Below are 27166 nucleotides of genomic sequence, written 5' to 3' on the forward strand. Positions count from 1 at the left end.
GACAGCCATACAGCTCTAAAAAATCTGGGTCATCCGCTCCTTGGGAATGGAAGGCTCTCTGGAGAGATAAAGCAAAGAACACTGTAAAAAAAAAACTCACACTGTAATCCACACTCCCCTCCATACGGAAAGTAAGTGTGTATTTTTTTTATTTCTTTGGGCTATTCAAAAATAGCAGATCTACAAGCTTGTAGATCTGCTATTTTTGAAAAATCAAGAGAATTTGTGCAAATCTTTGAATATATATATTTTTAAAGCAAACATTTTTAACTAAAATCTTTGCTTCTGGGGGGGGGGGGAATGGGGACCCTGGAACTTGAGATTGGGGGTCCGCATCTGCAACTGCATCCGCATCTGCATCTGCATCGCAGTCCCCCAAAATTGTAGTTTTTTGCCGCCAACCCCCATCAAAATATGTTGTTCCAGGGACCCGCCCCCCCCAGAAGCAAAGACTTGAGTTGAAAATTATGTTTCAAAAAATATATGTATTCAAAGATTTGCTCAAGATTTTTCTAAAATTGCAGATCTACAAGCTCATAGCGCTTAGGTGCCGCGCTATGAGCTTGTAGATCTGCTATTTTTGAAAAGCCAAAGTATAAAATAATGGTTATAGCTATAAAATCTAAAATGACATGATGCGTGACACAGTATCTCCCCATTATATACCTGCACCTGTTGTAGTTAGGATGTAAATCCCATGAGTAAGACTGGAACAGAGAGAGAGAGAGAGAGAGAGAGAGAGAGAGAGAGACAATGACAGGAGTGATAATCGCGCTCCAGTTCTCTTTGTTTTCTGGTCGGATTAAACATTTGGGGCAGAACAGAGCTGAACGTTTGTTAATCCGTTAAGACCGGGAACGCATCTGTGTCATTTTAGATTTTTTTGGCTATTAAAGAAAATAGCAGATATACAAGCCATGGGCGTCAATTGGGTATGGCAAGGTATGGCAGGTGTTACACCTTTGCTAAAAAATATATAATATTTTATAATAATAAAATAATAATTATATAATAATAATAATAATCATGTATAGTAGCCTAATGCAGGTGTAAGACCATTGTGTCTGTATTGTGTTATAGGTATAATGCATAGTTTTCTATGTCTTTCAGGGGTTTTGGGGGGTTTGACCCCCAATTTATTTTTTTTCCGGCCACACGGCTTTGTCGTGCGCCCAGGATAGGTGTCCCTTACTTTAATCTCTGGGAGTTGGCAACCCTAATCTTGCCATTCCTTAACTTTTACTGAACTGACGCCACTGATACAAGCTAGAGTCTAATGTCTTCTAAATCTAACAGTTTTTTGAAAAAACTTTTGTCGCTATAATCAGTGGTTCTCAAACCTTTTCATGTCGAGGACCCCCCAAAATGATACATATATGGCCACGGACCCCCATCTGAAAATATGTTGTTCCAGGGACCCCCACCAAAAGCAAAGATTTTAGTTAAAAATGTTCCCTTTAAGAATTATATTTATTCAAAGATTTGCACAAATTCACACGATTTTTCAAAAATAGCAGATCTACAAGCTCATAGCGCGGCACTCAGTGCCACGCTATGAGCTTGTAGATCTACTATTTTTTAATAGCCAAAGACATCTAAAATGACACAGCATGCGTTCCCGGTCTTGATGGATTAAAACAATCCGTGGCTCCAGTCGGCTGGTGGTGTGTATCATGGTTTAATATTCATAACTCTGCCATAATCACCCAGCAAAACTGTGTTGCTTTAAAACACGTCCATGATGTCAGTGTGATTTTAGGCTTTACTGTACATGTTGGCCCTGTGACTGGATGAGTGGGAGAGACTGGATTAGAGGACGTAAGCTGTGTAGATGCACAGTGCACGCACACGCATGCACACGCATGCATGCACGCACGCACGCACACTCACGCAGACAAGCAGACACACACGCAAGCACGCAAGCGCGCGCACACACACCCACACCCCCACACCCCCACACACACACACACACACACACACACACACAGTACATACATACATACGGTTTGGTGTCTAATATCACAGTTTTTTAAAGCCAGTGCAGGTCCACAGTGGTGTAAAGTAACTAAGTACATTTACTCAAGTACTGTACTTAAGTAAACTTTTGAGGTATTTTTACTTTACTGGAGTATTTCCAATTTTCAGTACTTTTACTTCTACTCGACTACATCTCGGACCCAAATATTGTACTTTTACTCCACTACAATTATTTGAAAACTTTAGTTACTAATTACTTATAGATTTTGATTATTATTACAAAACACACATTAACCACTTCAGCCCTATATACATTTCGGCCATTTGAAAATAGCCGATCTACAAGCTCACAATGCGTCACGATGTTGCGCGCGTGCGTGCATGTGTGCATGTGTGCCAACCCGATCATGCGTGCGTGCGTGTAATTGCGCTTGCGTGCCTGTGTGTGTTTGCGTACGTTTGCGTGTGCGTGCGTGCGTGCTTGCGTGTGTGTGCATGCGTTCTTGCGCGTGCGTACATCACGCAGCAATACTGTCAGAATACTAATGAAGTGTAGCCTACTGTATCTTACTGTTGCTTGATGACACTCAGTATTTTGAAGGTACTTGTTCTTCAATCATCATCATCATCATCATCGTTAAATATGATCTACTTTGATGGTGCTGCTGGTCTGGTGTCAAAGAGTCCAGGGGGGCTAACACTGTACCAACGCTTTAGAGTCTCATCCAGGCTAACAACAAATAATTAGAGTCTCATCCATGCTAACAACAAAGCATTAGAGTCTCATCCATTCTAACAACAAAGCATTAGAGTCTCATCCATGCTAACAACAAAGCATTAGAGTCTCATCCATGCTAACAACAAAGCATTAGAGTCTCATCCAGGCTAACAACAGAGCATTAGAGTCTCATCCAGGCTAACAACAAAGCATTAGAGTCTCATCCATGCTAACAACAAAGCATTAGAGTCTCATCCATGCTAACAACAAAGCATTAGAGTCTCATCCAGGCTAACAACAAAGCATTAGAGTCTCATCCAGGCTAACAACAAAGCATTAGAGTCTCATCCATGCTAACAACAAAGCATTAGAGTCTCATCCATGCTAACAACAAAGCATTAGAGTCTCATCCATGCTAACAACAAAGCATTAGAGTCTCATCCATGCTAACAACAAAGCATTAGAGTCTCATCCATGCTAACAACAAAGCATTAGAGGCTCATCCATGCTAACAACAAAGCGTTTGAGTCTCATCCATGCTAACAACAAAGCGTTTGAGTCTCATCCATGCTAACAACAAAGCATTAGAGTCTCATCCATGCTAACAACAAAGCATTAGAGTCTCATCCATGCTAACAACAAAGCATTAGAGTCTCATCCATGCTAACAACAAAGCATTAGAGTCTCATCCATGCTAACAACAAAGCATTAGAGTCTCATCCATGCTAACAACAAAGCATTAGAGTCTCATCCATGCTAACAACAAAGCATTAGAGTCTCATCCATGCTAACAACAAAGCATTAGAGGCTCATCCATGCTAACAACAAAGCGTTTGAGTCTCATCCATGCTAACAACAAAGCGTTTGAGTCTCATCCATGCTAACAACAAAGCATTAGAGTCTCATCCATGCTAACAACAAAGCATTAGAGTCTCATCCATGCTAACAACAAAGCATTAGAGTCTCATCCATGCTAACAACAAAGCATTAGAGTCTCATCCATGCTAACAACAAAGCATTAGAGGCTCATCCATGCTAACAACAAAGCGTTTGAGTCTCATCCATGCTAACAACAAAGCGTTTGACTCTCATCCATGCTAACAAGCATGCTAGTTAGCTGCGTCCACGCGGCGCTACGGCAAAGCTGTCAACAGTTATCAAAATGTAATTTAGGAACTCATGCATATTCAGTGGCCGCTGGCTACTGAATATGCATGAAGAGTCCAAAATTGAATTTGGGGCGTTAGACAAATATACAGCATGGAAGGAAAGAACTGAGGAGGGAACTTCACTTTGAAGATGTCCATGCAGAAAGGTTCACATAAAACTTCATCCAAACCACTTTGTTACAGAGCTAAGCTTTGCTGCTAAGCACTTGTCATAGAGCACAGAAGTCCTGACGTCACTCGTTCATCCCCTGGGTCGTAGAAGTAATTTCTCTATGGAGAATAACATTGGGTCATCTTAGAATCGTCTCATATAAGAATTGTGGTCCAAAAATAAACAAACTGTCTCGGTGCATATTGTCAGGGTGGTGGCTCTGTATCGTTTATGATAGTCAGTCACTCATATTTGATACGCATTTTCTCACCGTCAGTTGATGCTTCATATCCATATGAGTCAAACCGCCGGGATCATTTGTTTATTTTTGGAACACAGATCTTATTTGACGCAATATTAAACACGTCTATGGGAATTCAGAATGGGGTAAAAAAAACGCGACCCAGGTAGGATGTGTAAATTACGTCAGACTTCGGTGCTCTATTGGCACACATACAAACGAGACATGACTAGTCATGTATACCAGCTTGCTGTCTTTTTTCTCTCTCTGTCTGTCAGACCCCCCCCCATCTATTTTGTGCCAGGGAAACCCCCCCCCCCCACCCCGCGGGGACGGGTCAGTGAAAATGAGAATCAAACAGGGTTCTGATTCTCCATACTGTTTGACTGTAATTGGATTCATAAATTTGTGGGCTGGCTGGGACCTATTTCTAATCCAAAAAAATAAACATATCACAAACACAACATCCAATCAACCCTAAATTACATTGACATATAGAACACACCTGGCCTCCAAAAAGCTAATTTTTATGTTTTTATGGGTGTTTCTGCAGGCTTTGTATAACGTAGCGGGTCTACAAGCAAGCACATCAGTGCATGCAGTGCAGGTGGTTTCAGAGTTACTTCTCTGAAACAAGAGTTACAAGGTCCTATAAATTCATTGTGACATTACAGCAATTCAATGATAAGGATAAGGATAATTCCTTTTAACAGGACGTTCATGAAAGTCCTTGCGGGCTTGTTTTCAATGAGGGCCTGTGAGCAATTAGGGGTTAAGAGTCTTGCTCAGGGACACATTTAATTTCATCGACACATATGCTGGCGTGGCCTGGAATCGTACCTGATATAAAAATTAAGACATGTACGTCTACTTTTACTTTAAGTATTTTTTTAAAGCATGTACTTTTACTTTTACTTTAACCCCAGAGACACCCATGGGTGAATTTCACCCGAACAATTGTAATGATGTGATTTTCATAATGTTGCTGATGTCTGAGGTGGGCGGGTCCTTGGGTACCTTCAGGATGCTCACTAACATCATAGAAGGTAGGTTTGTTTTATTTCTTTCATTCTTCCACCAATTTTGCTGCTTTTTTTTATAGGGTTCCCCCATGATATATTTGTTTTCGTTTTTTTTGGTGAAACTTCATGTTGAAATATCAGGAGTACCTCAATTTGCCATGTATTGTTGTACTTTAATATATTTTGATGAGAAATTGTTTTTATGTAATTTATTATATCGGGTAAAATATACCCATGGTTAGTGTTAGTGTGACTATTTTCATGGTTAGTGTTCTAGGGTTTTTAAAATCATGTACTTTTGAATACTTTGAATATATTTAAAAGCAATGACTTTTGTACTCTTACTTGAGTGACATTTTGACTGAGCTACTTTTACTTGTAGTGAAGTGAATTTGACCAGGAGTATCTGTACTTTTACTCAAGTACTGGGGTCGAGTACTTTGTCCACCACTGGCTATTAGGCTACAACATCTACCATTAATTATTCAAACACAGGTCGGTGCAGAAAATAGGCTACCTGTTTTGACAAATTCAAGACCTAGGACAGTGACTGTCAGGACCTAGGACAGCGATTGTGGTTAAATCAGGACCTAGGACAGTGACTGTGGTTAAATCAGGACCTAGGACAGCGACTGTGGTTAAATCAGGACCTAGGACAGCGACTGTGGTTAAATGAGAACATAGGACAGTGACTGTTATTAAATCAGGACCTAGGACAGCGACTGTGGTTAATTCAGGTGACCACATGCTGCTGCTATGCTTTTTGACATTGTTCCTTCAAGATAGGGTAAGTGATATTTTTTGGGTAAAAAACAAAACGTTTTTTGTTAAAATGTTACATCACTGTATTCTCATTGTAATCATTGCTATAGAGTGTTTGTGGTCTCCCATCTGCTCAGCCCGTTCAGGTGGGTTGCCAATTTGAGCAAATCAGTAGAGAGAACCCATTCAGCTTAAGTTTTATAGTGTTCCAGTTCCACTTGTGTCTCTGCTCATTTATTTGTGTCATCACTTCTAATTTCACTTCTTTGTCCTGTAATCTCGTATGGGTTCTCTCTCCTGACTGGATAACATTGTGATACTATAAAATCTATCTAGAGCAATGGTCACCGAGTTAACGGGACCCCCTAAAGTTGCCCTGGACCCCACTTTAGAGCTCACTGTTCTTGGCACTATGGAGTCCCTTTGATCTCATCATTCCCCGGTCCGGAGTTAAAAACAAGACCACAAAAACCCAGTAAACAAAAGTCACCTGAACATCCCATGTGAACATTTATTCTTGGCACCAGCCGAGAGATCATTTGTGGAACGCCATATGCTACAATTATGTTTTAATTAGACCGGGGCAGGTGGACAGATTGTTACTAACCTTACCGTATGTCTGGGCCTCGCCGGGAGAGGACATGGCCCGTTGCCAGCCAAACATACTGATTAAAATACTAGAAAAAGAAAAGAGAACACACATACATTGTACAAAGACCTTGTTCTGATATCTGGGTATTTGTGTAAAGGCACAACAATACTGTCATCTCTCCAAATTACGCTTAAAGGGATAGTTCACCCAAACAATTACTTTTTTCTATCGATTAGTCACCCCATGGAGACTTGAATTCATGGATGTTTTTTTTTGTTTTTGTCGCATGCCTAAGCCAATAGGAAGCAGCGGTTCCGGTAGGAGACACAAAGGGGACTCTTTGTGTCTCCTACCAGAACTGCTGCCGGTCATCCAATTATTGGCTTAGGAATTCGACAAAAACTAAAACATATCGATGAATTCAATGGGGTGGCTAATCGATAGGGGGAAAAAATGTCTTTTTGGGGGTGAACTATCCCTTTAATTATGGTGTAATACCAACATGTACTGTTACTGTAGGTATTGTATTCTATGATTTCACCCATGTTCAACCTATCTTCATATAATTGGTCCTCACTAATGTTCATTATAATATGGTGCTGTGCACTGTAATTGTATCCATTATGTTTACTCCTTTTGTTTTATGCATCCTAATGTTATTGTATAATTGTGTTTATTTGCTCGATATTAAAGCACATTGAATTGCCTTTTGTTGAAATGTTCCTTAAATAGTTTTCTACTCTTATGTCTGAATCCAAGCTAATTGAAACTGCAGGCTGCTTTCTCTTCTTTTAAAATGACACAGATGCTTCCCCGATTTCAATGGGTTAAGCACATGATGCATTACTGCACATGTATCTCTCCATGAGTTCAATTTGTAGATTAAACACATTAATCCTGGTGTCACCATTTTTGGCAAAAGTAATGTTACAACATTTTAAAAATAGGCTCTATAAGCTCATAACGCATCCACGATGCAACGCGTCGTGAGCTTGCATATCATCTATTTTCTCTATTCGTCATATGTTGACGTACATAGGGCTTAAAGGGGAATACCACTCATTTTCAATATTGAACTATGGCTTTTGGCTGAGGGGGCGGAGCCAAAAAGTACACCTTGTGTATGTCACTGATCACATGACCTCAATCAATTATCCAGTTCTAAGCAACATAGAAGGGGGAAGACTGTTTTTCTTGTTTACACACAACAGTTCTAAGGTGTATTAAAGACATCGTTCAATGTTGAAAATTAGTGGTATTCACCTTCAAGTGGTTAAAACACTCACTATTTTTACACTTTCAGAGTCAAATGAACCCTCAAGATTTTCCTGTGTGCTTTACATTAAAAGGTTAAACAAATTAAAGAATCGTTCCTTTGTGGAAATATCCTCAGTGTGAATTCATTGTACAAATCACTCCCATCCATCCTAAAAACACATAATAATATCACCTCTTTGATCACATCATCACCACCAAGCACGTTGCCCTCGTCATCATCAAGGCTAAAATAAAGCAGCAGTCCTGTGTCCTCATAACAAACGGGTCAGCCTGTTCCACTCCAAATCTTAACCCATTACGACCGGGAACGCATCTGTGTGTCATTTTTAGATTCCTTTGGGTTATTCAAAAATAGCAGATATACAAGCTCACAGCGTGGCACCAAGTGCCGCGCTATGAGCTTGTAGATCTGCTATTTTTTAGAAAAATCGTGAAAATGTGCAAATATTTGAATACATACATTTTTAAAGGGAATGTTTTTGACTCAAATCTTTGCTTCTGGGATTCCCTATTACAAAATATTGGGGGACCGCGGCCAAATACATATAATGTATTTGGGGGTCCTTGACATGAAAAAGGATTTAGCAGACATTTGTAGAATCCCCAGAAGCAAAGATTTGAGTTTCAATTGTTTGCTTTAAAAAATACATATTCAAAGATTTGCACAAATTTTCACGATAAAAAAAACCCCCATATCTACAAGCTCAAAAAAACAGATCTACAAGCTCATAGCATGGCACTTGGTGCTGCGCTATGAGCTTGTAGATAATAAAGAAATCAAATAATTACACACAGATGCGTTCCCGGTTTGAATGGTTATTAACTCATTGACTGCCAGAGTTAAAACCTCGTTCATAGCAGCCCTTGCCAGCGATTTTCGTGTTTTTTTGTTTCGTTATTTTGTTATTTAATTCACATATAGAAAGTCTAGCTTGACACTTGAATCGTTTTGATCGTTCCACCACTAGAGAGCAGCACATACCAAGCTTGATCGGCTCGCTGACACACTCGCCCCCTCCCAGACCCACTCACACAGTGAAACACATGAACCGGAAGTGAAATGTCTCAGATTCTGTTATCGGCGAAAATTACTTTGTGATACACAACGGGGATGACTGTTCGTCACCCAGACCATAGATTATAGGAGGGGAGGTCTCCGATCGTTTTTCATAGCGTGTGAAAAAACGTTTGTTTCCCTATTATGGTCGAAAATGACTGGGGGGAAAAATGTAAAACCGAAAACGGAACCCAAGTCATGGAACCGGATGCAGTGGTGGTTGAAGTAAGTGGAACCTGAAACTTAGCCTGATTCATAACAGAATAGCGTGATCAGAGCATAAAGATCAATAAAGACCATAGATCGCATTAACGCGATCCTGGCGGCCAAGCGCGCTATTTATTAGATCGCGTTAATGCGATAATGGCGGCCAATGAGTTAACTTAGGATCCCGGTCAGCCAGGTCCAGTCTTTTCGTCTCTTTAAAGGGCAAGACCACTTTGGTAGAGGTTTGGGTTGTGTAGTTACCTTGCCATGATGTAACTTCAAAGGTGGACATTAAGAAATCAAAAAGAATTGCTCCATTAGAAATTGATAATTCAAAATATGCTCCTCATTGACTTACATTGTACGGTAAAAAACATCTCTCAAAGTCACTCTTTTAGCACATAAACAAACACAAACAAAGTTGATTCAGACAATATAGAACATCACCAAACCCAGTACTGTTTATATTTTTTTTAATAAAAAGTGTTAACTTCCTGTTGATTTGACTATTTATTTGAAGATCCAGGTCCGGATCCACGGATCAAGTCCGGGTTTTCTTCCTAATAAAAATGGCAAAATAAACAGAAAGTTAAACTTTTATAACACATAAACGGTACTGTGTTTCGTTCTATAATGTCTGAATAAACTTTGTTTGTGTTCGTTTACGTGCTAAAAGAGTGACTTTGAGAGCTGTTTCACTGTACAATGTAAGTCAATGAGGAGCATATTTAGAATCATCAATTTCTAATCAATGGAGCAATTATTTTAGATTTCTTGTCCACCTTTGGAGTTACATCATGGCAAGGTAACTACACAACCCACACCTCTACCAAAGTGGTCTTGTCCTTTAACTTAGGATCCAGGTCCAGTATATCGTCTGTCGGGCGGAAACCTCATGTAAAAAAACAACGTACTTTTCAGAATACAAATTCACAAAGAGAAAAAATAGCCGATCTACAAGCTCAAAACACATCGCATCGTGACACGTTTTGAGCTTGAAGATCGTCTACTTTTGCTACTTTTGCGTGACATTGTAGTATGACAAAGGACATGAATTTACGAAAAACATTAAAAAGTTAAGTTATGGAGGTTATGTGACTGTATGAGCCCAGTTTATGTACGCACCTGGATTCAAATCCGGGCCTCCGGCAAGGAAGAACCAAATGTACCGCTCAGCCAATGGGGAACCATGGAAAAAAAAGGGAGATTATTAGGCTTCTGGCCTTCAGGCAAGGTCAACTCTGCTATATTCTTCAAAGGGAGGGTAAAATAAGTATTACATAGCTCTATATTCTAGTAATCATTGCTATAGAGTTTGTTCAGTAACAGGAGTCTCCATGTCTCTCCAGCTCTTTATTCAACAGAAAATCTTTTTCAGGTCGGGATACCAAAAGCTGCAATTTTATCCAATCAGGATAGAAAACTCACACATGCATACTCTCTCCTGATTGGCTGGAATTTTGCAACCCACCTGAACATGTATTTTCTGTTTATTAAACACTACCTATATCAATGACTACTATCATAATATACATTTTAACCAACACATATCACTTTCCCTACCTTCAATGGGAGTGTAAGTGATACTATATTATAAAATAAGTGTTAAATAGCTCTATATTCAGATAGTAATCATTGCTACTAGGCCCATGGCCTTTATAACACAATACAATTGAAGATGATTACATGGTCTTTGTGGGGTTCTATCTCCTGATTGGATAATATTGGTATCCTGACATGAAAATGTATTTTCTGTTTACTAAAGAAGGGTTGGAGAGACGGGGAGAGGCCTCTGTTACTGAGCAAACACTCTAGTCTATAGCAATAATAATGATCAAATAAAGAGCTATAGCTGTAAAAAATAAATACAAGAATAAAAACTAGCAGAACTTTTGACAATTCGTCTTCTCCCAACAGCTTGAGGTTCGTCTGCCATCGGCCCAAGAAACAGAATATGTAAGATTTATTGCATGTTAATATAATATCAATTGAATAGTTCATCAGGTAAATCAGTGGCTCTCAGAATGGGGTCCTTGAGGGTGTTCCTGGAGGTCCCCAGCAAAATCTGTTAATATTACATCAAAATCAGTCGAAGCGTTTTAACCCTTTATATGTAGGGTATTTGAAAATAGCCGATCCGCAAGCTTGCAACATGTTGTGAGCTTGTAGATCGGCCATTTTAAAAACATATTGGAAAATCCTGAATGGGGGGGAGACACATCGCAGCATGTTGTGAGGTTGTAGATTAACTTTTTTTTTTTTTTGGCGTGACACTGAAGTATTAAACAATACTAAAAGATTAGGGATAGAAAAACAGGGTTTTCTGACAAGACAGCAATGATATATTATGTAGTTTCTGTCCACAAGACCCCTGAATACTGTGTGGTCAACTGTCTCCTCTGACTGGACAATAATGCATACAACAGAGCACAGAAAACCATTAGAATTCAACTCATTAAGACATAATAAATGATCTTTCACAGGTATTTCCGTCAGTGAAATATCAGTAAATCAGAAATATCATTGAACACATTATGGCTTTGGGGTTTCATTAGCGAAGCCTTCTCTAAAAGAACCCGCGTTAGTAACAAGGACAACATTTATTTCAAAATCCGGTTTATTAAATTTAGAAAACACCATTTCTTTCTGTTAACAGTTTTGTAGCAATAGCAGGAAATAAAGTTGGAACTGAGATATATCTAGAGACGGGGCAACAGGCCAACCCCTGAGTTTAAAAAAACTAACTTTTCAGCTTGTGGGGGGCGGGGGAGGGGGGGGGGGGTCGTCTGTCCCGAAGGCCTAGGTGTTATACAGAGTCTGCGTCGCTGGTGTCGCGCGCGTGGAAAATGAGCTGATCTAAAAAAGCTCACAACGTGTCGCGCACCGCAATGCGTTGCGAGCTTATACTTGTAGATCAGCTGTTTGCACTGAGCGACACATGTACGCTAAACTAAAAGGTGCTTAAACACAAGGAGCGTGATGAATACAACAATCCCCCCCCCCCCCCCCCCAAAAAGAAAACGCCAGCGAACATTTCACATCGTAACTATTCACAGAGTCGATGCGTCATTCATACAGGTTGATGCTTAAAGGGCCACTTCACCCCAAAAATTACTTATTTTTCTATCATTTAATCACGCCATGAATACCTTGAATTCATGGGGATTATTTTACTTTTTATTGCATTCCTAAGCCAATAATCCAATATTTGACTAATTGAAGTTAATAGGAGACCAATCTTAAAGGGATAGTTCACCCAAAAAATTACTTATTTTCTATCAATTACACACCCCAGGAGGCCTTGGATTCATGGAGATTTTTTTGTTTTTGTCGCATTCCTAAGCCAAGCATTTGATGACCACCGGTAGGAGACTCAAAGTTGACACTTTGAGTCTCCTACCGGAGCCGCTGATGGTCATCAAATTATTGGCTTGCGTCAATTAGGAATGCGTCAAAAACTAAAAAATCTCCATGAATTCAAGACTCTATGGGGTGTGTAATCGATAGAAAAAATGTAATTTTGGGGGTGAACTATCCCTTTAACAAGAGCAAAACCATAGTATTAGGAAAAAAATATATTTTTTGGATAAAGTGTTCCTATAAGAAAAATAAAAAAATAATAATTTAAAAACGTTTACATCGCTTTATCGCCGTGTGATATCCACATTCTGTGTGGACGTACTTACGACACGACAATAAAAAAAAAAAAAACGGGTGAATTAATCGCATAAAGAAGAAAAGCACTCCTTGGTGTAAAGGGACCTTTTTGTATAACTCAGGCAAAATGTGTCCTTTTCTCCGGGGGTTGAAATGTCGCCTGACCGCGGGCATAGTAATAATAGTAAAGACGCCAGACGGGCAAACAGGGTTGAGTCTCTCCACACAAACGGGTCTTCAAACAGGCGGAGCGCCCCCTACCAGAAACTAGACATAATAACAAAACTTCATGGACATCAGGTAGAAAAGTTGAATTGCAAAGTTCACCGTTTTTTTCAAGTTCAAGGTTTTATTCTTCCTGCCAAAATATACCGACTTATACCGCAACATTGACGTTGTAATTAGGTTGCCAAATAATATCGGTATTTGGGGGGGGGGGGGGGATTCAACCACTTTAACCCGGGCTATTTTGGGGTGGAAAACTTTCAAAGATTTTTGAAAATTAGGGCCCTAAAACCACATTAAAGATGGTTGTCCCTATTTCTGGGGCAACGTTTTTCAAAAATCCTCAACCGTTTTCTAAATCTAAAACAGGTTTTTTGTCCAAAAATAGCGAAAATAGACAATCTATAAGCTTCCTCAAGCTCTCTACAAGCCGATCGCACAGCGTAGATGGGCTATTTTCACTATTTGTCGTACGATGAAGAATAATGGGGCTTAAGTGGTCAATCACTCGGAAGGGGGGGGGGGTGTGTGAGGTGTGGGGGGCCGAGGTTCTGCACAGCTTTGGGGTGAAGGAGGGGGGGGGGGGGGGTCTGGTGTGTGTGTGTGTGTGTGTGTGGGGGGGGGGGTCGAGGGATTGCAGTACAGATGTAGTGTAGTCCAGAGAGGAAGTGCAAACAATGTCTATAAGGTTGTGTGTGTGTGTGTGTGTGTGTGTGTGTGTGTGTGTGTGTGTGTGTGTGTGTGTGTGTGTGTGTGTGGGGGGGGGGGCGGGTAGGTGGGATCAGGGAGGGGGGCGGGGTGTAGCCAAAAAGGGGGGAAAACGACAGGGCTACCCCTCCCCTCCCCTCCCCCCCCTTCAGGGCGCGGAGAGCGGCGACTCGCGGGACGGCGAGCCGGCCCCCAGGTCCTCGGGGGGGAACACAGTCAAGGTGCAGGCACGGATGCCGCCCAGCGACTCGGGCAGGTCGAACACCTTGTGCCACTCGTCCTTCTCCGGGTCGTACTTCTGCACGATCTCCACCATGCAGCGGTTGTTCCACGAGTAGCCGCCCACCACGTAGATGCGGCTCTCGAACACGGCCACGCCCACGTCGCTCTGGCCGCGCAGCATGGCGGCGATGGGCGTCCAGAGGTCCAGCGCCGGCGAGTAGTACTCGCAGGAGAGCACGTCGTCGTAGTCGCTGGTGCCGCGGAAGTGGTTGCCGCCGATGACGTAGAGGCGGTCGCCCACCGTGCACATGCAGTGCAGGCCGCGCACCGTGGTCATGGGCGCCTTCTGCGTCCACTTGTCGGCGTCTGGGTCGAAGCACATCAGCTCCTTCTGGAAAGTGTCGTGAGTGATTCCCCCTGAGGAAAAAAATCATAAAAAAACGACAAGATGAAAGGAATGATTTCAGAGGGTTCTGCCATCGGCACTTCAGTGAGAAGGGGGGGGGGGGCATTTGGCCAGGTGTTAAATGGTGTCATTTCACACCTGGCAAATCAGGGCACGACAATGGGGGGGGGGGATGACTTTACAAGGAAAGATCAGGGGTGTGAAGAGGTCGGATTTCTGTATATGGGGGAATATTTTATTAATCGATTTACGATAAATCGTTACGTGCCTAATATAATATATATATATATATATATATATATATATATATATATATATATATATATATATATATATATATATATATATATATATATATATATATATATATATATATATGTAAAAATTGTCTGTCGGGTAGAAAACTAACTTTTCAGGATTAAAATTCAAAAACAGCAAAAGTAGCAGATCTACAAGCTCAAAACGGCGCGAAGCGATGCATTTTGAGCTTGTGAGCTTCTTTTGTATTAACAGATAAGTAAACGTATCAAAAAAAGGAATTCAAAATATTCCAGAAGGGTAGCACATCCAAACATTTCAATTAAATGGAGGACAAATTACTCACATTTCCACTTTTTTTTATTGGCACACCAATAAAATGAACGCTTACACGTTTCGGCTATGAGCCTTCCTCAGAGCAAGGCTAGCACTAGTGTGTTAGCAGCAATTATTGTGCAAGTATCGAAAAATGGGAATACTTCGGGTAAAGTAAAAGTACCTCCACATTGTACTCCTGTAACTCCACTGTACAAATGAGCGGACCAATGACATTGATCTCCCAGGGAGTGAAACAGGAACGGCCCACATATTGATTAACTGTATATATGAGAGCCATCATGACCCATGACGAAGGGTGACACCGAGCCCTGACAGAAGGTACAGACAGACTGCTAGCATGATGAGCTGCATGGTTTAAAATCCTACAGTCACAGGGCTTGTTGTGTTGCTCCACCATGCATGTGAATGATGTCACAACAGAGGCAGAAACAGGCTGCGTTCGTTCAGACGGCGGGACATGCAAAGAAAAACAAGGGAAACAGAGAGAGAGAGAGAGAGAGAGAGAAAAAACAGGACATGTCTACAGGGAAGGCTTAAAATAAAGAGGAACACAATCCCAGAATGCATCTGGGTCTGAGCCAGCCCCCCCCCCCCCCTCCCTCAGCATGCAGAGTGAATGCAGTGAGGTTTTCCGTGCGTGCCAACGTTGCAGCCGCAATCCTTCTTCAAGCTAACTCCACCGAAACGCTTGATTAATACTTGGTAGTTGCTGTCGCGCACCGGAAATAGACGATCTACAAGCTCACAGCGACGCGCTGTGAGCTTGTAGATCGGCTATTTTCCCACACGCGACACACACTGGCACTCAGCCACGCATTAATCAGTCTTTTACTCTGTTGAGAGACTCCGATCGATAATTGGGGAGTTTCGTTCCAAAAACTAGGCAATTAAAACCAAAACCACACTGTGACTGCTCACAACAAGGCCACGCTCATTAAGCGCTGATGATGATTCGTCGTCAAAGAGTCAAAAAGAGAGCTTCTGGAGGAATATGAATCATCATGAGTTTTGTGACTTATTGACTGTGGTGGTGAACAATAAGTGTAACAGTGGGATGAATTCGTTATGCCACCAACATGTGGAAAGCCCTACCACCAGTCATCAAAAAGTGTGACTCCCTACCCTCCTTCTAAACCGCCATTAAAGAGCACCTGTCTGCAATATGCAACTGGAGTCTTCTAGCTTGACAACATAAATGACCCCCCACTGTTTTTCTGTAAATATACTTTTACTGCTTATAAGACAGAGAACCTCCCACTGTTTCTCTCAGGAAGGGACAGCACACTCCAATGACCATGGACACTGACTCGCTTAGTGCTTCATTGTCGTTTTATTTCCTGCACGACGTGTTTCGCCGTGTCGGCTTCATCAGGTGCTATACACAGGTGTGACTGATCACTGTAATCTATAGTGACATCCCCGTGACAAAGATCCTCCACCCACCTGTGTGGCTACTCAGTCAATTATTCAATTGTTTACACAGAATGTATCAAGGTGGGTACAGGTACAAAAGCATAACAAAGTGACAGACAATAATAAAAGATAATAATAAAATATTAAACAGAGAGAATCTACACCCATGTGTGTGTGTACACACACACACACACACACACACACACACACACACACACACACACACACACACACACACACACACACACACACACACACACACACACACACACACACACACACACACACACACACACACACACACACACACACACACACACACACACACACACACGTATATATCAAAATACACAGATATATACACATAATGCAACATGACACAGAACCACCTTAGTATAGAAATTAGAGATGCACGGATGGGCATTTTCGTCACCCAAATCCGCGTGTTCATTATCCATCTGCCATCCACCCGCATTGATTATATCATCCTATTTATAGATCCGCACCAACCGCACCGCACAGATGCACATGGGACTCTATATGGATATACGTACTTGTACAAACATTGACGGCGGGTAATTTGTGCCTGATGGACAATGACGTAATTTTAAAATACTACAAATGCACGCACGCCGATATTCCGTGCTTTTTAAAAGCTATAATAGGCCTATAGATAATGTCATTCATTTAATTCCCGCATTATTTCACCCGCGGTTTATCCAATATTAATTAATAATTATATTTGATTGACAACCGCGGCTAAAATACATATACAGCATCTAACATTTAGCAGCTGTACATTTCTTACAGAAAATGGTTGAAAAAAAAACTCAAAAAACATTATTTTTGCAAATTTGCCCTCCTTGCTACATTCTATGTAAACAATTGAATAATTGACTGAGCTCCTAGTATTGATGATTTCTTGTATAGTATTGTATTCAAAGATTTAGAATTTTTCAAAAATAGCAGATTTATAAGCTCATAGCGTGGCACCCAGCTATTTTGAATAGCCAAAGATATCTTAAAATGACACAGATGCGTTCCCGGATTGAATGGCTTAACGTCCTGAACCAAACGGTCAGCTCTGCATCCCAGCAGCCACTAGGGGGCAAGTGGGGTGTTAAAGCTGCTGCAATACAATCACTTTATTTTTATATATCGTCTCTGTAAGGTGGAAACCTCATAATGTCCAACACCACTTTTCAGGCCCGTTGAGGACTCTACCGCTAACATCTCGCCATGTACAGCATATATATCGTCGCCGTCCTCTTATCTCCATATTTGACCTACTTGATCATACTCCAGCGTCACACAAAAGCATAAACGCGGCACGAAGCGGCACGTTTTCAGCTTGTAGATCTGCTACTTTTGCTGTTTTTGACAGCAACGATAGACAAGAGACGACAGAGGCGATATTTACATATATATGTATGTAAATATCGTCTCGGTCGGGTGGAAAGATCTTCCAAAATGGTTACTTTTCAGGATTAAAATTCAAAAACAGCAAAAGTAGCCGATCTACAAGCCCAAACGCGCCACTTCGCGCCGCGTTTATGCTTTTGTGTGATGCTGTAGTATGATATATGTATATATATTTTAGACATGTAACGATTTATCGTAAATCGATTCAAACTGGTGACAATTTAAATCGATTTAATAAATAATGTATGGCGATGCAAACAGCAGAGGGCAGCAATCGAGACAAGACCAAAGAAAAAGAAGAAAATACAGGATCTTTGTAAGAGAATTGATAAAAAAAAAGAGATTTCAGTCATTTGCTACTGTATTGAAAAGAAAATGAGAGAAAACACAGTATTGTAAAAAAAAAAAAAAAAAAAGAGAATACTGGATTTGTGTAAGAGAAATAATAAAAAAGTGTCTGGAAAATAATTTTGTGTTTAAAAAAATTGTGAAAAAAAACGAATGTGAACCTATAGTATCGTGATTCGAATCGTATCTTGAGTGAATCGTTGCATGCCATATATATATATATATATATATATATATATATATATATATATATATATATATATATATATATATATATATATATATATATATATATATATATATATATATATATATGCACATTTCACAGTTTAATCAAGCAGATAAAATGATGCTGCGGCTGTGACCCGTTATGAAACAAACTGATGACCCACTCAGTTAAGCCACAGCGCCGGCACAAAGCCGACCCAAAGCAAAGAGGGCAGATAGGCACAGAGAAGCAAGAAAAAAGGAAAGGCTCAGCATATTCCAAAAATATACTAGAATGATTAAAAAGAATAGGAGCTGCCAGATACGAAATGAGCCACCAAAAAATAATACTCTTTTTAAAGATCTATCTTTTTGTCTCGGAGCCTTGAAGACAAATCCCCCCCAGTCAGTGTGGGTTTCGGTGAAACGTGAGAGAACAGACACAAATATATTTTTTTCAATAATTGAATAAGACAGGATATCGTCTCTGTCAGGGTGTAAACCTCATATGTCCAAAAGTGTTACTTTTCAGGATTAAAATTCAAAAGCATCAAAAGTAGCAGATCTACAAGCTCGAAACGCGTCGCGCCGCGTTTCGAGCTTGTAGATCTGCTACTTTTGATGCTTTTTGTGTGACGCTGTAATATGATCAAGTACATACATGGGGCAACTGGCGGCCCGGGGGCCACATGCGGCCCCCACCTTCACGTAATGCGGCCTGCAGGTTGACACATTGAGTGCCAAAACCGGCTATAGCAGTTTTTTCAATTTTTAACAAGGGGCGCTCTAACGCAACTTAGGAATGATCCTAGGACCCTGTTAAATGGAATGGATGGATGTGAATCCAGTCCAAAAAACGTCACTTCCGTCCTCTCCAATGATAGGATCTTGAGAAAAAGGTCCATATCTCCATATCTTTTTACAGTGGTGAAAACAAGCCATTTTCAACGCACGATCACTCTGCAATGGCGGATCGCGCTAGAAATATTATTGTTCCAGGCGTTAGTCGAAACCCTCGACCATGGCGCACACACCCTTTGTTTACATCCGGGTCCGCATGGAGGCTTCTACAGCTCTAAACAGATCAGCGTAAAACGGTAAGAACGCTGGCACTGGATGTGCCCGGTTTAAAAAAAACTCTGGCACTCGATGTGTTAACACATCGACCGCCAGAGGTTAATCTCATAATGTACTCACCAGTGCCAAGGTGTTTTTGTTGTTTTTTTGTTTTTTTCATGTCGCCATAGATCTTGTTAAAATCCTTAAGATTGAGCTCTACACGGTCTGTTTACATCCGCGAGATCTCCCTGTATCTCCCAGTGAAGATCGCGTGTCAAACGGGGTATCCATGTTGTAGTTAGAGCGGATTATGTTAAACAGTGAAATGCGAGGAGAAAAAACTACAGGAAGAGAATTGAGTTTCAGTTTCGTCTGTAGAATGGGAGCGGGCGTGATCGTCAAAACCGGATCCCAAATAATTCTATTTCCGGTCATCAAACCGGAAACGGAAGTGGATCAAAAAAATTCCGAAAGTGCACCCGGACCGCGCATGCGCGAAAAGACCGCAGCCCGTAGGGCTACGGACAGATCGGCTATTTTTGCTACTTTTGTGTGACATAGAATGGCCCGACAGTATATGCAATGTGGCCCTCTGACTGTGGAAATATAGTGTCCATCTCTGAAATATAGTGTCCATCTCCATCATCAAAGTTGCCCACCCCTGAAGCAGAGCGTTAATTTAACAAAAAGAAAAAACAGAACAAAAGTTAAAATATGGAGATAAGAGGTATTCCGCCCGACAGCAAGGAATTGTGCTTTCAGATAAGCATGAAGTGAGCTCCCTAACTCTGTGGGGCTTGAACAAAAATACATTTGAAGTTTTTTTGTCTTTCATTATTTTGCGGATGTTGAGGTGATATACGATCACTGATAGGAATAATACAGTTCAGCCTGTAGTTTCTAAGCTTTAATTTCAACACATTTCCAGATAAATCAGGTAAAGATGTTTAAAGAAAGCAATGAGTTTTCTCTTGTCTTTATTTTGCAGGATGACACCAGATGGTCTGCACTCTGTAGGAGGAACTGTTGAAGCCACTTTTATTCTAAAGAAAAAAACAACACAACAAACAGGCTATTTACTGCTGAATTTCTATTTACAGATTTTTTGCGTCCATGTTTTACTCTAATCTCCCCTGAACTAGAGTTCTCAACGGGCCTGAAAATTAAAGCACTAACTGGGCCGGCCCGAACAGGGCCCCGCTAGAACAATTACCATATTTTTAGGCCCGAAAACCCGAAAAGGTGTCATTATGTGCTTAATGTCCTCAAAGTCACACATCCAACAAGCTTTGAACTGAGCAGATTGGACCTTCCGTTCCAGAGATAACGGACAAAACAACTTGAAAACGGCCACTTTCGCCGAGTTTTTTTTATAGTATCACACTGGCTAGGAAGGTCAGACGGCGATGAACGCGGCGATTAGCCCAACTAATTAGCATACATTTTCAGCCCGGCCTGAATACAAAGCACATCTACAAGCTCACATTGAAAATGATTTTAAAACTAAAAGAATATATAGTAAATGGTACAAGGTGCAAGGTTTCTACCCCAACGATATCAAACTGGAGGTCTGTGAAATTAAAACGATTGAGAATCATCGCTCAACCATACAGATTGGTCAAAACTGTACTTTTATTCACTAAAGTCTGCAGTGTTCAGTACTCATGTGTGCTCTGTGGGTTGACTGTGTTTGTCAGGTCCAACAGACTGACGTGACGCCTTCAGACAGCTCAGCGGCCGGGCTGCAGGAATGTGACCCGACACACCGACACGGAACTGCCTTTCAGCATGGGTCACGTTGCAGGAGGGAGCCTTTTAGCCCTCGCAACGGACACACAGGCGCGGCAAGCTATGTGAGTGCACGGGAGTTGGGAAAGTCCCGGAAAAGACACGCTGTGATTGGCCAGTAGTCACTTTGAGTGGTAGTCGGGGCAAACGCTCTCCCTAAAACATGATTTACGATTCTGTGCCTATCGGTACATAACTCGGACGGGGCTGAGTTGGCTCAAGCGAACGTCGCAACGTTTGTTGCGGCGACTCGCTCGCTTTAGCCGTCTCGGCGGTGCCTCTCGTGGCTCAAGTTCGCTAGAGACGGTGCGCCTCCGTCACGATCCAAAACTTAGCGGCAAAAAACAATAGTCTGAAAAGTCTTAGAAAAATAGTGGCGACAGCGGGATTCGATCCCAGGTTGGGTTTGGCTGTCTAATGATTAGTGAGGCAAGCCAGGAGGCAGGTTTTCAGGCTGTACTTAAGGGGCTTCCCAAGTCCAGTAGGGCGAAAGCCCCGCCCAGTGGCGATCGGAAGCCCCGTCCGATCTCCCGTATAGTTCCATATATAGCACAGACGCGTCATTCTTTAGCCTATACCGCTTCAGCGCCTCCCAGGCGATGGGAAGCAAGCAACGTCCTCCCAGACAATGGGAGGCAGGCGATATTAATTGAGATTCAATTCAGATTCAGATAACTTTACAAAGCCCCATTCTGCCAGCTCCCTCGATGGCATGCTACGGTAGTCATTATACTAGCAGTTCCAATGTCACGGGATCGAATCATGCTGCCAACTCTCTTTTTTTCTTTTTTATCACATTACGCATAGTTTTTGTGAGGTTAGGTTTAGGATTAAGGTTAGCAGAGGCTCTTATCCAGAGCGACTTACAATAAACTAGAAAAAGAGGTCTCCGCCAGGTCAGGTAGGTTATTGAAGCCACCTGGTGGCGCTATAATAGGCCAATGTGAAAAGGGTGCCATTTGTTCCTCGGGCTAGTGGGAATGTGCGTGCATTCATGATTTGAGGCATTTTGTTGCAAAAATGTGTTTTGGTAAATTAGACCTGCTGGTGGCGCTATAACAGGCCAATGTGAAAAGGGTGGCATTTCTTCCTCGGCCTAGTGGGAATGTGCGTGCAAGTTTTCACGGAAATCGCACGCTGTGTTCATGATTTGAGACATTTTGTTCAAAACGGACCAATCCTGCAAACTTTGGAAGCCAACCTTAGCCAATCTGGATGGAATATGAAATATCGGACAGATCCGTCTTGATCACATGACTATAGAGATACTGTGTACCGATTTGCGTACAAATCGGCCTCCTGGTGGCGCTATAACAGGCCCATGTGAAACATTTGGGGCAGAGGTTCTGAATTGGCATCCAGGGAGTGTGTGTGCACAGTTTCGCAGCGACCGGGCCAATGGTGCCAGAGATTAGCTGGTAACACACGGACAGGACACACGGACGGACGGACGGACGGGGGGTAAAACATACTCTCTCGCCATGCCTTTCGGCCTGGCGGAGACAACAAGGTTAACACATAAGTACATCAAATGCAGAGAGACAGTGTAGTGCCTCTAGTGGTCACTATAGGTCATCACAAGTAAATCAAGAACCTGACATCAGTCTGAACAATTTCTATAAAAAAACAAGAGAAAAATAAAGAAATCTGTACATTGAAACTCTAAGATACCAGATAAACAATGAACATAGCTTCTGTCTCCTCAATTTATGTTGTTGTAGTCATTGCCAACACCCCCCCCCCCCCCCCCCCGCGGTGCCTGCTGCTTGTTTTCACCTGACAGTGAGAGCAACTGTTTTCTTCTTTTCTAAATTTAGAGCAGACACACATTTTTTACATTTTCTTAGCACTTTTTTTTTCTTCCAATGTAGTCGTTATGCTAATTAATTCTAACACATTTCTGTGCTGCCACTGCTGTTGTTGGATCTCACCTGCCTGTGAGGAGCCCCCACCGGGAGGGAGGAGGACATACATATAGTGCCTCCTCCGTCCTACCCCTCCCGTTCAACATTCACCACCGCCAGTATAGGATCACACCCTCCTCCCGGCTTCCCTCCTCCCCCGAACACGGCCAATTGTGTTTGTATAGGCCAGGGGTCGCATGAGTGCGTGTGTTTGTGTGACACCACATCAAAATGTAATATTTCCAACTTGATCCATTTTGATCGTCCAAGTACTGTAACGTAACAACCTTTATTTCTTCTTCTTTATCAGTATGTAATGATCATTAGACTCTAGAGCAATAACCCACATATCTCCCAGACTCCCTCCCCAGTCAGAGTTATCAGTTTGAATGAATGTAGAATTATGTGCAGGAACTGACTAAACCCCTTTTTTTGAATATTTAATTTTAAAAGAAAAAAACCTCTCTCTCTCACACAGGGTGCCAGAGATCACCCTCCCCTGTGCCAAAGTGCCTAAGGTTGCCTACTACCCCTGGTATAGACGCTCTGGTGAAGCGGATTTGAACGTCGCTGGACTGTGCGGTGCGGTGGTGTGGGCAGGTGCTTTACCCCCTGCACCACCTGCCAGAGAGCTCCTTGACCACTAAACTGCACCGTGTGTCACATGATTGATTTAGAGAGCTACTATTTCACTTTCGCGGCCTTGTTGTGATTGGATAATGACACCAAGTACTGAGTGATTGCAGACGGACAGACTGACAGTGTGACACACAAACACACGTCATTTTAGATGTCTTTGGCTATTCAAAAAACAGCAGATATACAGGCTCATAGAACTTGTAGATTGCATTTCTTTTTTAAATCAAGAAAATTGTTGCAAATATTTGAATATATTTTTTGAAAGCGAACATTTGTCACTAAAATCTTAGTTTTTTCGCGCTACGAGATCTACAAGCTCGAGCTTGTAGATCTGCTATTTTTGAAAAGCCATAGTATAAAATAATGGTTAAAGTGGTTACACAGATGACACGCACACACGCGCGCGCGCGCACGCACGCACGCACGCACGCACGCACACACACACACACACACACACACACACACACACACACACACACACACACACACACACACACACACACACACACACACACACACACACACACACACACACACACACACACACACACACACACACACACACACACACACACACACACACACACACACACACACACACACACACACACACACACACACACACACACACACACACACACACTCCCTCTCTCTCTGGTCAGTCAACAAGCCTTCTTGAACAGTCGGGGTCTAAAACAAGCGACATCCCAAATAATAGGGTGTGAACCTCTGCTTCCATTCTGGTGGATTGGTTTTTAAACACTTAGCTAAGACTACCTCCCTACCCTAACCTACCCTACCCGAATGTGATTCTTAATCTTTTTGAGCAGCCGTGAAATGAGGTAGACAATGAAAAAGAGAAAAAAATGAAAAGAAAGGAAGAAAGGCTTTGGCTATTCAAAAAACAGCAGATATACAGGCTCATAGAACTTGTAGATTGCATTTCTTTTTTAAATCAAGAAAATTGTTGCAAATATTTGAATATATTTTTTGAAAGCGAACATTTGTCACTAAAATCTTAGTTTTTTCGCGCTACGAGATCTACAAGCTCGAGCTTGTAGATCTGCTATTTTTGAAAAGCCATAGTATAAAATAATGGTTAAAGTGGTTACACAGATGACACGCACACACGCACGCACGCACGCACACACACGAGATCTACAAGCTCGAGCTTGTAGATCTGCTATTTTTGAAAAGCCATAGTATAAAATAATGGTTAAAGTGGTTACACAGATGACACGCACGCACGCACGCACACACACACACACACACACACACACACACACACACACACACACACACACACACACACACACACACACACACACACACACACACACACACACACACACACACACACACACACACACACACACACACACACACACACACACACACACACACACACACACACACACACACACACACACACACACACACACACACACACACACACACACAGTCCCTCTCTCTCTGGTCAGTCAACAAGCCTTCTTGAACAGTCGGGGTCTAAAACAAGCGACATCCCAAATAATAGGGTGTGAACCTCTGCTTCCATTCTGGTGGATTGGTTTTTAAACACTTAGCTAAGACTACCTCCCTACCCTAACCTACCCTACCCGAATGTGATTCTTAATCTTTTTGAGCAGCCGTGAAATGAGGTAGACAATGAAAAAGAGAAAAAAATGAAAAGAAAGGAAGAAAGAGGGCCACGGTTCATAAAAAACCCATATCTAGTTATTGTGAAGCATGCAGATGGAAGAACCAGGAGCTGGAGGGGGATTAACACAGCTTGTACCTGTGTTAATAAGTACCTGATTTGGGCTTCGCCGTGCGGCAGGTATGCACCCCCCCCCCCGGGCCCGCAAAATACAGCTGATCTACAAGCTCAGCAGGCATCGCGACGCGTGCCGAGCTTGTAGATCAGCTTTTTTTTCTCCTTCTTCCCGATTTATACTTGCACTACGAGCTTGTAGATCTGCTATTTTTGAAAAATCGTGAACATTTGTGCAAATCTTTGAATATATCATTTTTTAAGCGAACATTTGTAAAGTATGTTGTTCCAGGGACCGCCCAGAAACAAAGATTTGAGTTCCAAATGTTATAAAAAAATATATATATTCAAAGATTTACACAAAAAAAAAACAAGATTTTTTCTATTTTGCTATATTTGAATAGCCCAAATAATATATATATATTTTTTTACACAGATGCGTTCCCGGTCTAAACGGATTAACACGTCAAAGTAATAAATCAAGTCTAAAGGTGTCTTTCCTACACGAGCAGACAAGCGACTCCTCTCCTCTCATTCCATCCACGCTCCTCTCCCTCTCATCTCCTTCCTCGCCGCCGTCACGTCGGATTAGTCACACATGGGGAGAAACTGGGACTCATCTCCATAGCGAGGAGGGGATTTGTCTTTCAATCCTATGAAGTGAACAAGCCAGCGGAGGTGACTCTGTCGCCACGGAGCAACGGGAGGGGGATTAGACAAGGCGCGCGCGCGCCCCCACACACACACACACACACACACACACACACACACACACACACACACACACACACACACACACACACACACACACACACACACACACACACACACACACACACACACACACACACACACACACACACACACACACACACACACACACACACACACACACACACACACACACACACACACACAACTGGACATCGTCGACCAGTGGTGTAAAGTAACTAAGCACATTTACTCAATTACTGTACTTACGTACAATTTTGAGGTATTTTTTACTTTACTGGAGAATTTCCAATTTCAGTACTTTTACTTCTACTCCACTACATCTCAGAGGCAAATATTGTACTTTTACTCCACTACAATTATTTGAAAACTTGAATTACTAATTGCTTTTTTAGATTTGTATACATTGTAGAGGGGTGAGGGACAGGGTGAGAGGCATGGTGATAGGGGCCTCCTACATTCCCTCTCGTTGGCTCCAACCGCTGCCAATCTAAGGCACTGCAGAGAGGCCACACCCACCTGGGCCAGGTGGAAATCAAGAGAGAAGAAATGTTTGATGGCAGTGTGTGTGTAGGGCAGGAGGAGAGCAGGAGTGCTCTACGGACTGAGAGGACATAGTTTATTTCCCAGAGAGGGACAGAGACTTTTAGCTTTTTTCCTGAACTGTTTTATTTAATAAATGCCCTGGCCACTTGCCAGTGGGGAATTCAACAACCTGTGTTTGTGCATGTCATTACACCCACAAAAGCCCGAGCCTGTTACACCATACACTAACCACTTAAGGTTTATATATATATATTTCGGCTATTTGAATACAGCAGATCTACAAGCTCACAATGCGTCGCAAATCGCAATGCGACACATTGTGAGCTTGTAGATCTGCTATTTTCA

At 41.9% G+C, this 27166-nt stretch overlaps 2 protein-coding genes across 4 annotated transcripts in view; both read right to left on the reverse strand.

Moving 5' to 3' along the window:
- LOC308089674 (parvalbumin beta-like) overlaps nt 1-27166 on the reverse strand; it is a 238267-nt gene that overhangs the window by 47863 nt on the left and 163238 nt on the right. The gene's annotated exons all lie outside the window — the stretch shown is intronic.
- Nucleotides 11785-27166, reverse strand: part of klhl13 (kelch-like family member 13) — a 111541-nt gene continuing 96159 nt past the window's right edge. For all 3 annotated transcript variants that reach the window (XM_080435419.1, XM_080435421.1, XM_080435420.1), the window contains one exon: nt 11785-14403. In XM_080435419.1, coding sequence (XP_080291545.1) covers nt 13913-14403 — 491 coding nt within the window. In that variant the 3' untranslated portion in view covers nt 11785-13912. The remainder of the gene's footprint in view (nt 14404-27166) is intronic.

The sequence above is a fragment of the Gymnoscopelus braueri genome (genome assembly GCF_963280865.1).
Source record: "Gymnoscopelus braueri genome assembly, chromosome: 8".
NCBI classification, from domain to species: Eukaryota; Metazoa; Chordata; class Actinopteri; order Myctophiformes; family Myctophidae; genus Gymnoscopelus; species Gymnoscopelus braueri.